General features: G+C 37.0%; 3 protein-coding genes across 3 annotated transcripts in view; 2 read left to right on the forward strand and 1 right to left on the reverse strand.

Annotated features, from left to right (window-relative positions):
• Positions 1-55: 55 nt before the first annotated feature.
• Positions 56-4,537, forward strand: LOC311087045 (purine nucleoside phosphorylase-like; the record flags this gene model as incomplete). Its single annotated transcript, XM_084120295.1, has 5 exons — positions 56-115; positions 661-836; positions 2,511-2,583; positions 3,490-3,610; positions 4,084-4,537. 5 exons carry the CDS (start codon positions 56-58, stop codon positions 4,302-4,304), a joined length of 651 nt encoding a protein of 216 aa, XP_083976421.1. The 3' UTR covers positions 4,305-4,537.
• Positions 4,538-6,487: 1,950 nt separating this feature from the next.
• Positions 6,488-21,707, forward strand: LOC311087643 (uncharacterized protein). Its single transcript, XM_084121008.1, has 2 exons — positions 6,488-6,745; positions 17,276-21,707. The coding sequence occupies exons 1-2, from the start codon at positions 6,733-6,735 to the stop codon at positions 18,640-18,642; spliced, it is 1,380 nt and encodes a 459-aa protein (XP_083977134.1). The 5' UTR covers positions 6,488-6,732; the 3' UTR covers positions 18,643-21,707.
• The window catches only part of LOC311087653 (uncharacterized protein), a 415,151-nt gene continuing 401,259 nt past the window's right edge, over positions 8,910-22,801 (reverse strand). The window contains exons 2-5 of the mRNA XM_084121020.1: positions 10,894-10,937; positions 10,653-10,711; positions 10,392-10,486; positions 8,910-9,230 (exon numbers count right to left, since the gene is read on the reverse strand). Of these exons, the coding sequence (XP_083977146.1) occupies positions 9,121-9,230; positions 10,392-10,486; positions 10,653-10,711; positions 10,894-10,937 (308 nt within the window). The 3' untranslated portion in view covers positions 8,910-9,120. The remainder of the gene's footprint in view (positions 9,231-10,391; positions 10,487-10,652; positions 10,712-10,893; positions 10,938-22,801) is intronic.

Genomic DNA, 22,801 nt, shown 5'->3' on the forward strand with positions numbered 1-22,801 from the left:
TTTATTTTTTAATTTAATTTAATTTTTTCCATGTTCTTTTGTCTTTTAGTGTGTAATGTTGCGGTTTGATCATAAAAAAACTCTGCAAAGTCACAAAGTTCTTCTCTATATCAGAGTCAGTGTTTCTGAACTCCTGAAACGCCTGCATTGTAGTCTTGAGTTTCTCCCGGGAATGAACACGTCACAATATTCCTCGTTATAATAATTCATGCGCAGAATAAAGGGGCGGGGCCTGGTTGAGTTAGTTAGTAGTGTGTTAAACTGGCGGTTAAGGGGCGGGACATTTCCCAAACACACTCGAAGCGCTTGACCAATCACAACACACTGCTCCAGCTGACCAATCAGAGCACAGTGTGCTTTCAGAAGGAGGGGCTTCATAGAGACAGGAAGTAAACAGACCGTTACTGACAGACTGGGAAGAGAGGAGCCGCAACAATGGAGAATATGAGGAGAATATCAACATTCAAGCAGGAAAACCTGCTCTAGACAACATCAAGACTTAAACAACCTCTTTAAAAGTTTTTGAAAATAATGTCACAATGCAAAAACTTTATGCAAGACATATTTGTGTTGATTTTGACGTATTTTTGACACGTATCATGATTTTTCAGATGTTATTTATGGTATGATTGTAATTGGTGTGTGTTGTGGTATTGGCAGATCACCATGCCCATCCGGGTCTTTAAGCTCTTGGGTGTGGAGACGGTTATCCTGACCAACGCCGCCGGCGGACTGAACCAGGACTATAATGTGGGCGACATCATGGTTATTAAGGATCACATCAATATTCCCGGCTTCGCTGGAAACAACCCGTTAGTGGGACGGAATGACGAGAGGTGAGATTGAGCTGGTCTGTGTTCAGTGTGTGATTTGATGCCCTTGTTAGTAAGATATTTTACTACATAAATAATGACGTTATAGCAGAGACAGGCCATTGATAAATCATAATTCATAATTGAACATATAAAATCGAACGTCGTCATGAAATGAAAGTTACGCTAGTCTTTTCTTCATGATTGTGCTGCATATCCAAGTGGCAACCTTCAGTTCTCTTCACTTGAATCCAACATGGAAGGGATTTAAACTGCAGTTCTTCGACTGGCCACTAGAGACAGGCTCAGAAAGAGAAAAGTTCTGCATAATTAGGGGCGTGGCCATTTGAGTGACATGTGGATTGCCGCTGATGTCACTAATAGCCGTTTGTCTGCATTTAATTATTTAGAACTTTAATGTTTAATATAATTTAAACGGATGAGTTATAAAAACATTCACCCGTCTCACAGTTTTCATGAAGGGCAAAATTAGCTATATAGACCAAAACCACTTTTTGCACCAGACTGTAAACATGTTTTTTTTCAGCTGTAAAGTTGGCAATTTTAACATGGGGGTCTATGGGATTGACTCTCTTCTGCAGCCGGTCTCTAGTGGCCAGTCGATGAACTGCAGTTTAATCACTTCAGTGTTGGACGAGAGAGAGAGAGAGAGAGAGAGAGAGAGAGAGGGAGGTTGCCGCTTGGTTTTACCCAAAGCTGAACATTCTTCAACTCTCCGCGACTGGTAAAAACTCGCTTCAGCGTGAAATAGACACTCAGGGGCTCGTTGGCAACAAAAAACAAAAACTCTTTCCAATCAAGAAATGTTGTTTTTGTTGATGTGCGTGACACCATAGACAGTATATAAACTGGACACAGCGACCCCATAGGTTTCAACGGAGAGAAGTTGAAGCACATTAGAAGCAGTCACTTCCTGATTGCCGAGCGTACTGCGCAGACTCAAACTGAGCTTGACGACGTGGATGTGACGTGAGCAGCCTGCCTGACAGTTGTAAGTTTTCTAGTAGCCGTGCCAAGCGAAATCGGAACCATTCCATTCCGAATCTCGCAGAGACGGAGAGTGTGAGTAGGAGCTGTCCATGAGCTAGGAGCAGGAGCAACGTCATGACTCTCTATGGGCTTCTCCCTTTACTTTATCGGACTTTATGCCTCCACGTCCCCCCGATTTGATTGCGAGCTTCTCTTCCTGTCTCTACGGTAATTTCCAGAGAGTCGCGTGGTTATGACGCAATCGTTAGCCTACTTTTACAAAAACTGCTTCTACGGGGCCATAATGTAAGATACAAGGTAATGGAGCCTTTTATACATTGTCGTGTTTCTTTAGAAATAAACAATGGACAAATGGAGTCTTTAAACGCCTCAGATGTAAAGTTATTCGCTGTCAAAGTGACGCGAAAATGAATGGGAGTCAATGGGATGCTAACAGCAGGTGAAGGCTTGTTAGCCAATGGCGGCTCCCGGGGGTACCTTCAAAATAATATGAAACCCTGACCGCCTGCGTGACACTCCTAATCGCGCAATGTTTTTGATTGGCGCGAGTGACGCGAAAAACAAGAAACTTCCCGCGAGTAATCTAGAGCGAGTAATTTTCGCTTCGCTTTTGGTGTGAACGCGCCATAAGACCATGGCACTTACTTCTCAGTGATGTTGAGCATTTCTTTCTCTCCTGATCGGCAGGTTTGGCGTGAGGTTCCCGTGTGTGTCGGACGCGTATGATCGCGATCTGCAGGAGCTAGCGCTCAAGGGCCCTGTCCCAAATGGCGCACTTCATGCGGACTTTAGGTCTCGTGGACTTGAATTGCGCGTGCTCGCTGAGTCTACGAGTCCGTAGGCCGTCCCATTCAGCATTTTACCGCTCTGAAGTGTGCTCAGCAGCGCCCCCTTTGTACCCTTGAAGCGGTCTTCCGCGAAGCCCGCATAGAAGCAGGCTCCACGCACTTTAACTACCCAGGAATCCTTGCGAAAGGCCAATCAGACAACAGATGGGAGGAGATTTCACTCACGGATAATTGTTGACATGGCTGAGAAGAAAATATTACGGTTTTTATGACCTAAATGTACATTTTACCAGTTGTTACCTACAGTTTATACAAACATTATGGTCATCGACCAGTGGTTGATGTCTCAAACATAATAATAGCGCGTTTAATAATACGATCGTGTTATGATTCATTAAATAAATAGTACCGAATGTCAGGGCTTTACTGAGTCATATGTAAACATAGTATGAATATTGAAACCTGTAAATTGAAAAAATTATGTTTAAATTATGTTTTAAAATTGTAATCTTAGTTCAAATGGAACATTATGTAACCTATTATTATGTACAACTGTATACATCATTTAAATAAGCACGATGTATCTATTGTCTAATGCAGGTGGCATGCACAATATCAAAATATAGAACTGTAAAATTAGGATGTGTAGTTGACATGCAGATAAGACATCGGAGCGCAAAAATGTGATTTCTCCTGTCCAACAACAACCAGGCCGTTATTTCCGGCGTGCCGATCGAGTCTGTCCCAAAAATACCTCTCAATGCGCCCTCGTGGACTCGCGCCAAGGGCCCTATAGGTCTGCACTACATGACGTCACCAAAGTGTGGACTCTGAGGAAGTCCACAAGTCCGGAGTGTGCCATTTGGGACAGGGCCAAGGTCGCGGAAGAGCTAGGCTTCTCCTTCATGCAGAAGGGCGTTTACTGTGTCCTGGGCGGCCCGTCCTTCGAGACCATCGCTGAGTGCCGGATGCTGCGCGCCCTCGGGGCCGACGCCGTCGGTGAGTTACGCCCAGTTCATACGTCTGCGTCAGACTCACGCCGTGGGCTGTGTGTAGCACGCGTACACTGCAAAACATGCTTTTGTCTTGTTTCCAGTTCAAATATCTAAACATTCTTAAATCGAGATGCATTCACTAGATGAGTAAATGCCATAAGATATTATGTCTTGTTTTCTAAGGAAATAAATCCAAATTAAGTGAGTTTTTGCTTTAAACGAGCACAATGATCTGCCAATGGGGTCAGAGAAATAATCTTAATTCAAACAGAAACAAGATTATTTTTTTATTTTTTTTGACCCCATTGGCAGATCATTGTGCTCGTTTAAAGCAAAAACTCACTTAATTTGGATTTATTTCCCTAGAAAACAAGACATAATATCTTATGGCATTTACTCATCTAGTGAATGCATCTCGATTTAAGAATGTTTAGATATTTGAACTGGAAACATTTGTGTGTGTGTGTGTGTTCTCAGGCATGAGCACTGCTCACGAGGTGATCGTGGCTCGTCACTGTGGACTGCGTGTCTTCGCTCTGTCTCTGATCACCAATAAGTCGGTGATGGATTACGACAGTGAGAAGAAGGCGAATCACGAGGAGGTTCTGGAGACGGCCAGGCTGAGAGCCGCTCAGCTGGAGAAACTCATCGCCAACATGGTGTCCCGCATCGAGACCGGGAACAACAACAGACAGTGAGAGAGTCCTTCACCGGCACCAACGTTAATCACACACTCCTCACTCTTGCTTTACAATGTTTACATTCCAGAGACGAAGTGTTTCAGGGAACGTGTTCCCATGCAGATACACACGAAACACTTTCGTCATTCCCAAGGTCCTTTCAGTTCATTTATCACGGTGGTGCTTTTCTAACATGTATTTATAGTGACCAAACATATGATTTTTTTAAAACACAAGTTAAACAAGTGAGAAATAATACAAAAGAATAACTGAAATACACCAGCAATGAAGGAAATCGGGAGCTTTTTCTAAATATAGATCTTAAAAAAAATTGTTACTAAATTCACTTTAAGGATTTATTTTTGAAAACACTGAACTTAATAATAATACAAAAAAATAAAAAAATACTAAATTGTGCCAGCAATGAAGGAAATTTTTAGCTTTTTTAAAATATAGATCTTAAAAAAAATTGTTACTGAATTCACTTTAAGGAATTTTTTTTTTTTTTGAAAATACTGAACTTAATAATAATACAAAAAAATAAATAAATACTAAAATGTGCCAGCAATGAAGGAAATTTTTAGCTTTTTTAAAATATAGATCTTAAAAAAAATTGTTACTGAATTCACTTTAAGGAATTTTTTTTTTTTTGAAAATACTGAACTTAAAGAATACTGTATTTATGTGATGTATTTCAAACGAGTTAAACAAGTGGGAATTAATACAAAAGAATCACTGAAATATACCAGCAATGAAGGGCATTGGGAGCTTTTTTTTAAATATATATCTTGTATCTAAAAAATAATTTGTTACTGAATTCACATTAAGATATCAGCAAATTCTGAACTGAAAGAATTCTGTATTTATATGATTTATTTAAAACACGAGTTAAACAAGTGGACAATAATACAAAAGAATCACTGAAATATATATAATATACCAGCAATGAAGGGAATTGGGAGCTTTTTTAAAAATATATATCTCGTAGCTAAAAAATGTGTTACTGAATTCACTTTAAGATATTTATCAGCAAATACTGAACTTAAAGAATGATGTATTTATGTGACCTATTTATGTAAACGTGGGTTTGGAAGTTCTTAAAAATGAGGGTGAAAGTTGTTTTTAATTGCACTAAATGATGGAGTCTGTGTTTTTGTGTGTTCGTTTAAAGATCTGGATCAGAATTGCTGTTTTATTGACAATCTTCAGCACTTTTCCCAGAAACATTTGTTTTATTTTTTGTAAAACTTTAAAATTGTACTTCAAGCTCTTTGGTACATATTTTATATGATCTCATGCTTAAATGCAATTAAACGCCATTTTCTTGGTTTGACTGAGTATTTTTCCTTCATCTTTCTGACGTTATCTTGTGCTTTTTTAGACAGCGATGGATTGTTTTCCATTCAAATTTTATTTTTATTATTATTGCATAACAGAATAATAACAAATAATATAATGTTAGGTTTATTATTAACAATAATATGTAATAACAACATACACATACAGATGGATCACTCAACTATCTATTACATTCATAATAGCATCAAAGGAAACAGAAAGAAAAACAATAAAATACAAATAATTTACAAAAAAATCACAAAGAAAAGGATTCAAAAATTCTATACATCCATTTTGCTTTTTTATTTCTTGCCTTTTTAAGGCCTCAGTATAATGATTAAGTTCAAATTTAAATAATATAATGTTAGGTTTATTATTAGTCCATTTCTGTTTGTGTACATGGTATTTTTCATACATGATTAATAAGTTAATCACCAAATTTTATTCCAAACACTTTTATATAACAAAATTATATCTTTAATCTTTACAGTTTTCCATCCAAACATTTCCAGTTTCACTCTCCATGACATCAGAAACACTGGTCCATAATTGACTAAATCAACACGTTTCATTGCTTTTGTCATTCATTACAAAAGTGTTATTTCATCTGCTTGTGAATTTAGTTTTGATGAATTGCATAAAAATACAGTTAATAAATAATGTTCACCTGGTCTGAATTACAGTGCGCATGAATAATACTCTGTAAACGATAAGTAAATGCATATGATAATAAGTCTAAATGTAAATGCACAGGGTACAATATGTAAATATCGATCTTTTGCATGCAAATAATCTGTGATGTCACGTGATTTCTGAAACAGGATCACTGTGTCCCTCTAGCGGATGCAAACGGGAGAAAAACACGTCAAGGAACAAACTCTTATTTATTATCCTACATAAAATTTGTTTATGCATAAATATAAATGCATTTGTTTTTTAATTCCACGCAGTCCGTAAATATTATTTCGGGAGTAACGGAGATCAAACGCGTCAGAATGTGAGTTCGTGTTAAGTTTCGTTTCTCAGAAAGTTCTGCCCATCATGATTAATCTGTCCAAGAACCACCGTCTCACACACACACACACACACTGAGGAACAAGCAGACAACATGTCCAACCAAGGTAATCAAAGATCCGTTATTAATTTGCATTATTACTTTATCATTGTATTTAGCAATTCAGGATTTGTTGGTTTTGATATTGTTAATCTTCCCCAGTGAACTAGGCTAAATCATGAAAAGTCTAATAGGCTAAATCATGATTCGCAGGAAATAATTGAAATAGGATATGTTTATCAATATTAATCATCTACCTAGCAAACAAAAACATATTTTTAGAACGTTTCCCATTAAGGGAAAAGGTTTCCATTGAAGTTTCCATTACGTTATTTCTTGTTCTATGAACGTTTAAAACATGCAGTTCATTAAATGTTACCCTTACAAAAGAAGTGTATTCATGTATTCATGCTTCTACTAGCCTTCTTTTAAACTAAAAATAATAAAATAAACTTTCAGTCTACTTTTTATGTAGGGTTAGGCCACTTCCCAGAAATATAATGTACGCACTTATAAAAGTCTAAGTATGATCGAGATATACTTATAATTTAGTATTCTGAATAATTGGCTTGTAGTTGTGTTTACCAGTGGCGACGTGTCTTCAATTTTTTTTTAAAACTGGGTGGGACAGATGTGTGTGTGTGTGTGTGTGTGTGTGTGTGTTTTGTGTTAATACAAACTATTTAGCGGTCATTCACATACATCAGCAATGACGTTGCTGCCCATGTGGGTTCAGAAACCACTAGGATTTCATCAAAAATATAACTAACCTAACTTATAATATAACTAAGTGACATGGCATCTCACATTTAAGCAATAAATTCAATCCGAATAAAAAGACACTGTATGGCTATTATCAGCTATTACCAAACAGTAGCCTATTGTTTAATGCAGCCTCAGATTATAATTGCATAAATTATGTTAAGAGATTAATGTTTTAAATACAACAATTAAAATTTACTTTAGAAATATGAAACTAAAACTGCCAGTAGGTGGCGTGTTAATGAGTGAGTGTGCTTGTGTGTCAATTTAAAAAAAGTTACATATACATTACACATATAGGTCCAAAGTGGACAAAAATGTTCATGTACAAAAACTGTCATCAAAATTTGAAGCTTGGGAGCACAGACGTTTAAATTCATGAAAATTATTTATGAACATTATTTTATATAAAATCTGTATTTTATGAAACATGTTGAACTCTATAAATGCTAGAAAAGCAAGTTGTGTTTCCAATTTGAGGTTGATCTCTCAAAAAATGAGCTCTGAATGAAAAAATTCAGTAATAATTTGTTTGGGTCCAGTACTCCAGTACTCCACTGGGACACAGTTGTTGGATTTGGGATTTGCAGTCGAGTTTTTCTCTCTCAAACATTACATGCACACACACACTTCAAAGTCGCTCGACGTCACCCATAGGAATATAGTGGAGTGCGGCGCGACAGAAGTGTCGCATGGACAAGTGGACACGGTGTGATGAAGTATCTGGTCACTCTATAGTGATGGGTCCGGGCTGAGGACCCAAGCAATCCGATTGGTTCAAAGCACGTTTTATGGGTAATCGCTTTAGTGCCTGGTTACAAATCATACAAAATCACTTTATTATAGAAGACGTTTGTACTACGTTATAACGAGTCATTAATGTATTTAATGTATTTTAAATTATACGTTTCATATACTAGTATTTAACCGAAGCTATAGATTGTGAAATTAAACATTTCTCGTTGTGTGTTTTTTAGTTAGCTTAGATAGTAGCATAGCATACAGCTAACGTTATCCGATGATTGTGCTATGAGCTTTACCTGATATTACTGCACTGATACTGCCTTACCGTATCGCGAGAACAGATTTAGATCAGGCATATACTGGCATACTAATTGGGTCCTCAGCCCGGACCCATCACTATAGAGTGACCAAATACTTTATCACAACGGACCTATGATCAGTACCGTAACGGACGCGACGCGACTGAGACGCCACAACGTCAATCAAAAATCCCAGCTGGCATTTTAACTTAGAGTCAGCGTTGAATCAACGTCAGGCGTCAGTGTTGGATTTTGTTTAGATTTTGCAAATCTAATCAACGTTGAAATAGCAACGTCACTATAAAGTCCTGCTTTTCAACATCGTTTATTTTGTTAAACTGTTTTCACTAAAGTATTGATGTGTTCAACAATAACACTAAACACCTTGAAATGGATACATAAACACTAAGTTTGCGGACACACAGTCAGCTAGGAAGAAGCCAATTGGTCAAAGCAAGACCAGGAAGAAGATTAATAAAGACATTTCACTGACGTAAGAAACGTGCTTTATTGCATGGCTGCAAGTGTGCCAACATTTCACACAACATCATTTTACACGTGTCGAACTTTAACCTTTAGAAAAACGGCCCAAACATTGGGCAACATTGAACACGGCTGGTTAAATCTTCCCTTCTTGTTACTTCTTTCTGCCACCGCCACCTATCCTCTCTGGTGCATATTTCAAGTATTTGGCCATGTATTCGTCTACTTTTGTTGTAGTTGTATCAAATGAGCTCAAGACAGCGTCTGATGAGGGGGGGGGAAACAGAACAGTATTAGCAAACGTTAACCTCTCAAATTAAAATATTTTGCAAATATCAACTTTTGTAGAATTGTCCATGTTTCAAGTATATAAATTAGTATTTATCAATGTGCAAGGTCATTGATAATCATGTGCTTGGGCAAGCAACAAAAGGCAGTTGGTAGTAACCAGTGCTGCTGGTAGAGAAGTTAGTCTAGAGCCGGGGTCTCCAACCTTTTTTCATCTGAGAGCTACTTTTTAAAAAGAAAAGTGGCCGAGAGCTACTCATGTAATACAATACTTAAATCTCTTAAATAATGCCTCATAACTCTCATATTATTAACTATTTTAGACCTAAAAGAGTTTTTGTAGGCCTAAATATGTCACCCTTAAATGTCAGAGAAAAGAACAGAATCAGAGATCATTTTTTAGTTGATCATAAGATGAAATGGCATGAACATTTCATTTCATGGTTATAGTGACAAAAATGATCACGGTTATCACAGAATCCTGTTCAAAAAGTAAATACTACACAATGAAATCAATTCACCAAGTTTTATGTCGAAAACCAGCAAATAACAAATAAAATTAGCATCAATATGCACTTTTTGTTTACATAAACATAAAAATATTAACATTAAAAATGATAGCCAGATTTTAAAAGTGTCTTGCAACGTTATCTACTAACATGCATCAAGTTCAAATCAAGTTGTGACAAACAAGGTTTTATAAAAAGATAAACCTCACATATTTCAGCCTTTAAATCATTTTTTATAAAAAGAATGAGTAAAAAAGGTAAATTACTGACATTTACAATGCACATGATTAGCTTATCTTTTATTATTAATAGTAAGATTCGGTCCGATTTGCCTGTGACGTCTGTCGTTACTATGCAACCATGCATGGCGTGCAAAAGACGCGATATGTGAACGGCCCCTTGGCGAGCTACCTCAAATCAGGCCACGAGCTACTGGTAGCTCGCGAGCGACGTGTTGGAGACCCCTGCTCTAGAGCCCAGAATGGAGTGTTATATATAATATTAGAGCATGCTCTGTAGAGTCCTCCAACTAAAATGATTTCTTCATTTCTTATGAATTATTATTCTGCTTACTATTTTCAATTATTTAAAACATTGTTACAAAACTACTATGTTAAAGCAAACTCACCACAGATTATCTTGTAGAGACGGGTCTTCATGAAGGCAACCTTCCCACTTCTTCCTCTGAGGCTCATTATGGCCATCATTTTATTTGTCATAGTTCTGCCATGGTAAAACAGATTTATATTAGAATATTATATTGCAATCAAGTTCATTATGAAAATGTAGCAGAGAGTGAGTAAGTGGGTGTGTGGGGGGAGTGCATGACAGTATATGACAGGGAACATCACTGTAAACTAATGCAAAAAAGGAACATAAAGTTACTTACATTGACTTCTTCACATGGTCTGCAGCATCAACGCCTCCCAACGTCTTCAGATGTTTACTCTGAAAAGAACAAGAAACAAGAAATTAAAAATATAACCAGAAAGTGGTCAGTAGAGTGCAGACCTCCACAAAGCAGGCACATGATGAGGACGAGGAGTTTGTAGTGGTCACCAAAGTGAACAAGCCAATTGTCATAATGAAACTTTGCCAGCACTTTACAAGATTAATTATTTAAAACTTACCAGTTCTGCTCCCTCATTCTTGTCCTCCAAGCGATTCTCTAAAGCTTCAAGCTCTTCTTCAGTGTTTGCCGGCTTCACTTCATAACTTCCAGCAGATGAGGAGGCAACGTGAATTGTATCCTTGATTTCGACAAGAAGCTGAAGAACTCTCTTCTGGAATTCTAGCCAAAAAAAGAAGCGATTGATTATTATTTTTATAATGTATTGAGTACGCTCTACACCACAAAATCCAAGTTTTTTCATTTGCCCAATAAAAATGCACTGCAAAAACTCAAAATTTTACCAAGAATATTTATGATATTTCTAGTCAAATGTCTATTTTCTATTCAAAATAAATCTCATACACTTAAAATAAGACACCTAAAAAGTAACTTGTATTTAGACAATTTTGACTTGTTTCATGCAAATTTTCACAAAATAAATAGAAAAATCTGCCAGTGGAGCAATTTTTAATTATTATTTTTTTTGCTTGTAATAATAATTAAAAAAAAAAACGTACATGTGTTACATGTGCTCATGTGAAAAATCAGGTTAGTTTGAAGAATCAGCAAAGTGTCATATTGAACTGCTGAGTTCTGGATTCTCATCTGAGTCACTAAACTCCACCAATGCGTGTAATTGTGCATTTTGTCGTCTCCATTTTTTGTGATACATCTGGGAGTGTAAAATATAAAAACTAAATATTTTTAAGCCTAAATTTTTTATAAAGAAAATCATTCAATTTGAAAATAAGTCATAAAAACATTCAATCAAATGAGGGCTGTGCTCATCATTTTTTAAATAATATCTTCCACATCAACTTGTATTTCAATTTTACAAAAATGTAAATGATTTTTGTTTTAAGGGTTAAATTACTTTCAGATTCAAATAGATGGTTGGGTTAGGTATGGGGACAACTCACCGTTGAAGGAGACTTTCAAGTCGTGTTCTTCCAAATCTCTGGAAAAGAGAAGGAAGAAGAATGTGAAATCTCAACCTTATTTTTAAAGTTTGTGGATGAAAGTGTGTCAATGTGCCGCGTTCGACCAACAGAGACATCCCTAACACTAGCGCACACACTCCCTAGCACACAACGGCGGTTCGCGGTTAAACTAGTCTGCACGCACGCGCACGCGCGCACACACACACACACACACACACACAGATAACGGCGGTTGGCGGTTAGCTAGCACACAACGGCGGTTCGCGGTTAAACTAGTCTGCACGCACGCACACACACACACACACACACAGATAACGGCGGTTGGCGGTTAGCTAGCACACAACGGCGGTTCGCGGTTAAACTAGTCTCTGCCCATACACACAATATTAATTAACACAATACGTATTAATATATGGGCCAGAGTCAGGCACACACAACATTTATTTAGGAATTTTCTAGTTATAAAATGTGACTTCAAAAACTTTGCTTACCGTTTGAGCTGTTACCCCCAAATTCACTCCGAACCGGTCCAGGGGTGCGTTTCCCGAAAGCATCGTTGGCCAACTATGGTCGCAAGTTCATCGCAATGTCCATTGAACTCTATTGGTAACGAGGGAACTTGCGACCATAGTTGGCTAACGATGCTTTCGGGAAACGCACCCCAGGTCAGAATCACATGCTGAGTCCCAATTCGCATACTATCCGTCCTAAATAGTATGCGAAACTAGAATTAGTACGTCCTAAATCGTAGTATGTTGAAATGAGTGTTCCAAAGATACCCGGATGGTCTACTATTTCCGGTTAGAATTCGAAGTGCAGATCAATGCAGTGTTGCCAACTAATTTTCAGGGGAAGTTGCTAAAGGCAGATCAATTTGTTGCTAAAAGTTGCTAAATGACGTTGTGACGTCATTGCGCTATGACGTCATTACGTAATCGCAACGCAACATTTCGCCATTATGTCATACGTATATTATTTGAAATGCTAATTTAGATTTGTTTGTAAAAAAGAAAAGAAAAATAATATATATATATATATATATATATATATATGTATACATACATATTTGTAAAAGTAATACAAACACTTTTTCATGATCAGATTTTTAAATTTTTAAATACAACATTGATATTGTACAGTTAAACACTTTACAATTACATTTAATGTAGGCTATTTTCTTATCAACCAGTGAAACATGAAATGTGTTTTTGCCAAAAATGTGAAATGCATGCTACTGCTGCTGCTGCCGCCCGCAGCCTCTGTGCCTGGCTATATAGACCTGTAGCCCCGCCCCTGCGCTCGTTGTCTTTTGTTTTCCGGTTTTCACAGCGATTTCCACATTTACACAGCGATCTTAAGGAATTATGAATGAACCGCTCTGTCTATTTAGCTAGCTTGTACGTGTGTTGTTTGGATTAGAATCACTTTCCAAAAGTTGCTAAAAGTTGCCAAATAAATTTAAAAAATTGCTAAATTTGTTGCTAGGTGCTTTTTGAATAAAAAGTTGTTAGGGTAGTCTGAAAAGTTGCTAAATCTAGCAACAAAATTGCTAAGTTGGCAACACTGGATCAATGCACACTCTAACGGCTGCCCACAACCCATTGCGTGCGGGAGGGAGGAGCTTTGCGGTGATGGTGGTGATGTAAACCTGGCAGTCGGATGCAGCAGCGGAGATGCGCCCTCATTTTTTAAGTGTAAGAATTCAAATGTTTAACCCTAATAAAAGTTATATTTTATTGTCTCGTTATATTAATGAGTTTATGTTGTGCCAAAAAAAGTACCGTGTTTATCTTGTAGGGTCCGATCAAGATACTCAGCGCCTCATTGCAGGCTACAAAACAATAAATAAAAAGGCTCTAGTACAGTGTCATGCAAGTGTCTTTTTTTATGTATTTATTTTGATGTTTCTGTCTGACTTATTTGTAGTAATACTGTGGCTGTACAAATGTTAACTTTTATCAGTCCAACCAAAGAAACATGGTTACACTTTTACTATAGTAAAAGCATGGTTCATTTTCATCGGGGTATTTTTAAGTTTTATACATTGTATAAGATTAAGTATAAAATACGTTAAACAATAGTTACACTTTAAACTTTAAATATTTTAACTCAGAAAATAAGTAGCTTTCGTTACACACATTTGCACATGAACGTCAGAACCAGCCGCCTCACAAACGACCTGCGTCTGGTTGATCTACGACGACGCCCTGCTTCACTCCTCAATTTGGTAAAACACATTGTAAATGTATTGTGGAAAAAAAGATGGGAATAGTAAATAAAATTATATTGGACATATAAGAATGAATGAAATGTAAAATGTTTTGTTAACAATCGAGGTGTGCGTAACTAGGCAACCACGTTCAAGTTCACGTTGCATGACGTCATCGAAGTATGTCCCAGAACGTGCATACTCTTTTGCTACACACTCAAAAGTATGTACTTTTTCCTCACAAAAAAAGTACATACTTTTAGGTCGTAGTATAAGTAGGCGAATTGGGACTCAGCAACAGTCTATGGTCAGAATCTGCCTGACGATGACGACACAGACCCACGTCGCGCATGCGCAATCGGGTGTTGTCTGGAACCGTCAGAGCCAATAGAATCACAGTTGTGTGATGGACAACCGCCGTCCTCCAATCAAGCTCTTGTATTGAACGATATTCCAAAATGATCAATCAGACTGGAGTTGCTCTCAAAGTACGCCTGGAGATGTAGAAAGCGTCTCAATTCTCTATTGGCTGATGTGTATTTATTTTTTTATTTTTTTTATTTTTTATTCCTTATGAAAACGTGAATTGTATCTAAATGATTTTTGTATTACAAGATCAATTTCTTTTTTCGGCAAATTGTAACAAATGTGTTATGCAATAAAAAATAAAAAAAAGATTAAAAAAAAGATGTAACGTTAGAAAGCGCTTTTATCACGACTCAACAAACGTTTAATTCAGAGTTGATCTTTCAACGTTGTATCATTATTCATGTATCAACACTTTTTCAACAGTTAATTGATCAGCATTGTTTGGATGTTGGAACGTTATTTTTCTACTGATATATTTCAACAAAATGTTTAAAAGTCATGGTTGTAAAAAATAATGTTGATTTGACGTACAACACAAAAATGTATTTTTATTTCTATGTTGAATCCGTAGTGAGTTAACAACTCCACTTCAACCATTTAGTGTTCAACGTTGTTTTGACGTTGAATTAATGTTACTTAACAAACGTTTAATTCAGAGTTGATCTTTCAACGTTGTATCATTATTCATGCATCAACACTTTTTCAACAGTTAATTGATCAGCATTGTTTGGATGTTGGAACAACGTTATTTTTCTACTGATATATTTCAACAAAATGTTTAAAAGTCATGGTTGTAAAAATAACGTTGATTTGACGTACAACTCAAATTTTATTTATATTTCTATGTTGAATCCATAGTGAGTTAACAACATCATTTCAACCATTTGGTGTTCAACGTTGTTTTGACGTTGAATTAATGTTTTTTCATAAACTGACATTATTTCAACCACATTTAAACGTTTAAGGTCAGTCAAATGCCAGCTGGGATCACAGCCAATCAGAACAGTGTGTGGGCGGAGTCTCGCGGGAAGTGCACAGCACTAGAGAGTTAATCTTGACGGCACGGGCACTCGCAAGAAAATGGATAAGTAGCTACATAAAATTCACAAAATATTACACCATTATTAAAAATACATAGGCTACTGAGTTACTAAAACAATCTTTGTCAAATAATACACTTGTTTGTTCACAGTTTTAACATTTAAACTTGTTTCCATTTGTTTAATTTCAAGATCTGAGGTGAATTATCCAGTGTTGCTTTTACAGCTTCAAAGCTGGAGCACTAAATGATAGTCACATTACACGCTTTTAACATTAAATAAAGCACATAAACAGCACCTGAGATCATCATTGACACACTTTGTGCTTGTTGTTCCAGCGCGACGTGTCGTGGAAATTCTTTCTAGACTTTAAACAATAATTGGAAGACAGTCGGAGATCTCAAAAGTTAACAAGTATAAGTTTATTTCTTGCAAGAAAGGCAGTTCACACAACAGACAGAGTCTGAAATGAGAAGCGCACTGACTTCCCTTTTTGCCCAGTTTATATACACCAAAACTCACCATATCTACCCCTCCCTTTCTTATCCTCCTAGTACCAGAGCTTGTTCGACCCCGTGTACCGTTGTTATCTTTATTTCTATTTTCACACATAGTCTAACACCCCTTTGCTATACGCACACACACACACACACACACATACACATATGTCATTCTAAAAACTCCAAAGTATATATTTTCACTCTTAGTGCAAGCAAGCTTATCTGTATTTAGAAAGAACAAACTGTTCTTTCTGAAAATGTCCTTTTAACCTCGTTCTTCAGCAGTAAGGAAGAAGATGATATGCAACTTGCAGTTTCTTTAACACCATATATGGTTTTAATTCTATTACAGACGTCACAGAAAAATAGAAACCGTCTCTAAAATAGAATCGCCGCCTATTGCAGTCGCGCCTGGTTAGGACAAACACTCTGATTAACATGGAAAAGATACCTTTTATCGCATGTCGCAGCGTCGCGCCGCGTTGCGTGTAGTTAGGACACGGTGTCAGTCGCACGGAACTTTGAAATTGGTCATGAAGCAACCGTTACCCTCGGCTATTCAGAATGGTAAAATTTATGATTTTAATGAATGTAAATGGATGTATGAATATATCCATGTGTTTTGCAGGTTTAGAAAACAATTCCGCGTTGCGCATGTTATTCAGATGCTATTTTAAGGGCGCATGCTTGGCCATAATCAATGTAGCGTGTGCACAACGCACATACACTTTGCTTCTCTCATCTACACAGACGCAGCAGTTTTCATTTTTAGAAAACCATACATTATTACAAGGAACAATATTCCACACGAGGGAAATCATTGTTGTGTCCATGAAGATGTGAAAAATAGGCATAAATCTAGCTTACACATTTACCCAAATGATCATACGCCTGTTTAACCGAAGCTAATCTGGGTGTGTTTCTCCATCCCCAATGTCACTTCTCTGTGTTTTACGGCCCTGATGAGAACGTCGGTCTCCCCGGCTGTGAACGCTCCTGGCAAATCCGCCATTATAATAGCAATCCGCCGTGGAACAAGCGCACCTGCTCTTAAAGGGAATGTGAGATGTCGCTCTGATTGGTTTATTTCACGTTACGCCCAAACCACACCTATGAGTAATGAAGCGACTTCAGACCAACACATTTTAGATTTGCGAGACCGAGACCCGCCCACAAAGTTACTTGCGTTTCGCGCTTGATACTTGCGTTTCAGATCGTTAAAATAGAGCCCATAGTGTTACTGGAAGAACGTGTATTTCATAACTTTGAGAGATGTTCATGAATAACGTTCCCTTTCAGCTGGGTTATTGTTCGTTTTCTCAACAGTTTGTTTTCTCCTCAGGAAACCCAACCGTGAGATGGAGACCCGCTGGAAACTCCCTAGCTTCATTTGACGACGATCATCACCAGCACACACTAAACCCAGCGCCGAATGAACTGCGTCTGGTTCTGCTGGGAAAGACTGGTGCGGGGAAAAGCGCGACGGGAAACACCATCCTGGGAAGGAAGTGCTTTGATGATGGATTGAGCATGAGCTCGGTCACTAAAGAGTGCAAGAGAGAGAGAGCAACGGTGGAGGAACGAGAGCTGGTTCTTATCGACACGCCTGGGTTTTTTGACACAGATTTGACAGTTGACGAATTAAAACAAGAAGTAATCCGTTGCCTGGCGTTGTGTTCTCCGGGTCCTCATGCGTTTCTGCTGGTGGTGCCGATAGAGCGGTTCACAGAGGAGCAGCAGCGCACCGTAGAAATGATTCTAGAGATGTTTCAGGAGGACGTCACTCATCACACCATCCTCATATTCTCCCACGCGGATAAACTCAGAGGAGAATCCATTGAAAGGTTTGTTTCAAGACAAGATCAGAAAGTGAAGGAGCTCGTGAAGAGATTTGGGAGGCGATTCGTGGCTTTTGACAACAAAAACTCTACAAACCCGGATCAAGTGAGTCGACTCCTGCAGAGAGTCGATGAGATACTCGCTCGAAATCACAACCGTCCCTTCACCAATCACATCACGGAAGTAATGCAGGAAGCACAGAGGATAATAGACGTGAAACTGCAAGCTGATAGAGACGAAAGAATGAAGAAAATCGAGAAGGAGGTCGGGAAAATGTCTGATGATCAATTGCGTTCGTTTATTGCGTTCGTGAACGAAGAGAGGCACGACGCACAGAGAAAACAGAAACGCATACAAGGCCGGATTAAACAGATAGAGGCAGATATAAAGAAAGAAGAGCAGAATGCGCAACCGATCCCTGCGAGACTGCAGCATTTCAGAGCATCTCTGGAGAGAGAGCAGGAGAACATGAGGAGATTTGAGGAACGAGAGAGGGAGGAGGAGAAGGAGAGGCTGGAAAGAGTGGATAAAGAAAAGAAGGACTTGGAAATCTGGGCCGAGGAAGAGGAGGAGAGGAGAGGGAATGAAGAAAGGAAGAAGTTTGAGTTTTTCTCACAACGCATTATGAAGTTGGTGATAATGCTGTGTATGTTTATGCTGGGGGCCGGAGCTGCGTACGCTCCTGCGCTCCTGGCGTTCCTGTTCCCGGTGGCTCCCGCTGTCGAAGCCGGAATAGCCAGTGAGATTTTGGCCACTCTGCTCGGCGCTGGAGCGGCGGAAGGAGGGAGTATCTTCGGGTCGTTCACTGTATTTGCAGTGAGAGCTGCATCTATAAAGCTGGCGGCGATGTCGCAGTGCTCCATTCAGTGACACGTTTATGATCGACAACCAAGATGAGTTCACAAATCAAGATTATGAAGTTTTTTTCCCAGTATTAGCTGAGCTTGTTTGTATGGAAGCTTGTTTCCGCCACAGAATAAAACATTTTAAAAGAACATTGCACGCAATTCTGACTTTATATCACGCAATTGTAACTTTATCACACAATTCTGACTTTATATCACGCAATTGCGACTTTTCATGCAATTCTGACTTTATATCACGCAATTGCAACTTTATCACGCAATTCTGACTTTATATCACGCAAAGGCGACATTATATCACACAATTCTGACTTTATATTACGCAATTGCGACTTTTCACGCAATTCTGACTTTATATCACGCAATTGTAACTTTATCACACAATTCTGACTTTATATCATGCAAAGGTGACATTATATCACACAATTCTGACTTTATTTTACGCAATTGCGACTTTTCACGTAATTCTGATTTTATATCACACAATTGTAACTTTATCACACAATTCTGACTTTATATCACGCAATTGTAACTTTATCACACAATTCTGACTTTATATCATGCAAAGGTGACATTATATCACACAATTCTGACTTTATTTTACGCAATTGCGACTTTTCACGTAATTCTGATTTTATATCACACAATTGTAACTGTATCACACAATTCTGACTTTATATCACGCAATTGTAACTTTATCACACAATTTTGACTATATCACGCAAAGGCGACATTATATCACACAATTCTGACTTTATATCACGCAATTGCGACTTTTCACGCAATTCTGACTTTATATCATGCAATTGCAACTTTATCACGCAATTGCAACTTTATCACGCAATTCTGACTTTATAACACACAATTGTGACTATATCACACAATTCTGACTTTATAACACGCAATTGCGACATTATGTCATGCAATTCTGACTATAACACGCAATTCCGACTTTACATCACACAATTCTGACTTTATATCACGCAATTCTGACTATAACACGCAATTGCGGCTATATCACGCAATTCTGAAATAAAAAGACAGAATTGTGAGATTAAAAAATCGCAATTACCTTATTATTCATTATTCTGTGGTGGAAACAAGCTTCCATATTGACTTCAAATTTTGGAAAATTAGATTAATTTAAAATTGAATTTATTATACTTGACAATGAACTGTTTAAATGCATTTTTATCATGGTCTGTCTGAATACTCAATTCTGATTGGCCGGAAGGTGTCTACTAAAACCACACAGGTAGTTCCAGACAGTTTTCATTTAAGATACACACGCATACGTCACACGAAAGAGATTGCAGATCACACCACACACAGACACAGGAGCACGGAAACTTTTATTAATAAAATAGCTTCTTCGCTGCTGAATTTCTAATATTTCTCCACTATGAGAGGATGTTTTTGAAGTAATTAAACTCGTAGCTGTATTGTAAGTGGACAGAGGCGCTGCACAGATGCAGGTAACTAACACACACATCTCTCTCTCTCGATAATTAATTCGAATAAATGTTATAATTAATTCATTCAAATAAATGTAATATTACAGCACTACTTTATCTCCGTCTGATTTAAAGCTGGCAGAATGCAAGATCTAACTGACGAAAATAACCATCTGGTAAATAGCCATGGTACAAATATACATTAAAGTCCCCCTGTGGTGAAAATCCAGCTTTTAATGTTGTTTATGTGTCTATGTGGTGTTTTTAATCTGCTTTAAGACAAACCATGTGTAAATTCATAAGTCGACACCATTGCTGAGTATTTTCTCCTTAAAACTGCAGTGAACCAAAGACAGTCTCAAAAACACGCTTTGAAATCGCTGGTGTTTCTGACGTCACAAACGACCTTGTAACCAATCAGATCAACGTAATTTAAAGCAGGAGGTCTCGAACGAGCTTAAAATATTATAATATAGGCTAATATGATATAGCAAAAGCAATAGAACTTCTGGGATCAGATCGCGAAATTCCAATGTACGTGATTTCTGCCATTGTTTATTCTATGTACTTTTATTGTAAAAGAAGTACGTTTCTTATGTTTAGTAAAATCAAGTGTTTGGAATTTTTTTTTTTTTGGACCCTTGGTTAATTATGTTTAGAAATAAACGGCTAGTCTAATTAATCCATTGCATGGCTTGAAGACATTAATACATTTAGAATATGTTAACTATAAAATCATTTAATGCACAGCTAGCCATGGATTATGCCTTACATGTAAGTGAAGAAAATGGAAATTTTTGGAGACTTTTGCTTTCTCAAATTCTGTGTCAAAGTTGCTAAAAGGACGTGGTGATGGAAAAATATGAGATAGGAAAAAAAAAATCGATGCTTTTAAAGGGAGAGTTCACCCAAAAATCAGCATCTATTCAATTCAGTTCAATTCACATTTATTTGTATAGCGCTTTTCACAACAGGTACAGTTTTAAAGCAGCTTTACAGAAGATGCATGTGTCTATATCAGAGGTGTGTGTCAAGTTGTGTATTTCAGAAGTGTACATCATCACAATGTCCAATGGGTTTCTATAAAGACTTCTTTATGCCAAAAAAAGGTTAAATAAATAAAAATGACTGATTTTTTAAAATTCAATGAAATGAATGTACTATAGTTTGATCATGTTTTTTAAATTTTGTATTTTTAGGGGATTTATGGTACTAAATTATATTTATGCAACAGTTATAATCCACTTATTCACGTTTTGAGCACATATAAAAATTAAATTTCCAATTTAAAATGTGTTGAATATTGAATGCTTTGGAGCACAGACTGAAGTTTGGTTTAAAGACTACACCTGGCTGCAGATTATTGCTGATATGATTATGTTTATTATTATTAAGTAAAATGCACAAAAAATACTATTTTTAAACACGTTTACTCTAAAAAAATTTTTGAGCCTGATATCTTATTAAATGAGCTTAATGCTTAATTAACAGTGTTTTTTGAATTGCTTAATTCAAAATTCAGTGCTAAAATAGAACTTATATAGAACCTTTTCTTCTGAGAGTGAAAGTTTTTATTTCTCTAACTGAACTTTTTCCAAATAAAACATTTTCTTGTGCATATTGTTGTAACTGATCATTGATTTGCAGGTTTGTCTTCAGTTTCTCCTTTCATCCTGTTAGTGTTTAAACCCCGTTAACAAACACAAGTCTTTTATTTTATTTCTGTTTAATTTCTATTTGTTTTATATCTGTTCGATAATGAAAGCTTGTTTCCGCCACAGAATAAAAACAAATAGTTGTATTTTTTCATTTCACAATTCTGACTATTTCCTCTGAATTGTGGTGTATAAACTTGCAATTTCTGGAGTCATACAGTCGAAACTGCGAGATTAGAAAAAAAAGTCAGAATTGTGAGATAAAAAGTCACAAATAGACTACCTTTATTTTATAACAAGCTTCAATAGCTCAACAAACTGTTATACATATTTTGATATGCAAGTGATTATTATTATCATGTTTATTGATTATGATCTGACGGGCAATAATAACAAATAAAAAAAAATAATAATAACAAAAGGCACTTCTTAACCCTCATGTGGTGTTCAGGTCATTTTTGTCCGGTGAAGATTTTCTTTTTCCTGAAAATACTAGTTAATGTTATCGCATTGAACTGAAACTTAGTGACTTTGTTCACAGTGACTATAACAACTTGTCCAAAATGTTTTTTTATTTATTTTTTTACTTTTTTGTGTTGTTTTTTTCACCTCGTCACACTTGTGGTGTTCCCGGACAAAAATGACCGGCCTACACAAAATAGCTTATAAATCACTTGTTATGCTATATTATCACCAAATATTGGATTCAATCTTTTTATCAACTGGTTTTCTTTCAATTAGGTCTGGTTTTGTATTTCATTTTCAAACGGTTTAATTGTAGGAGTCATTTATCCGAGCTTATGCACCTCAGTTTTTGAGTGAAAAAAGCATTATTTGTTAATAATTTTGACAATATTGAGAAAAATATGAAAATAAATTGCACTGTTGATCACACTAGTCTACTTTAATGTTTAACCAGGAAATTTCTTTTGAAATGCTTTTATTTTGTACAAAATGGCACATTGTCACACTTGTGGTGTTCCCGGACAAAAATGACCGGCCTAAAAAAATAGCTTATAAATCACTTGTTATGTTGTATTATCACCCAATATTGGAT

Source organism: Abramis brama (genome assembly GCF_963993115.1).
Source record: "Abramis brama genome assembly, chromosome: 7".
In the NCBI taxonomy this organism is placed as follows: Eukaryota; Metazoa; Chordata; class Actinopteri; order Cypriniformes; family Leuciscidae; genus Abramis; species Abramis brama.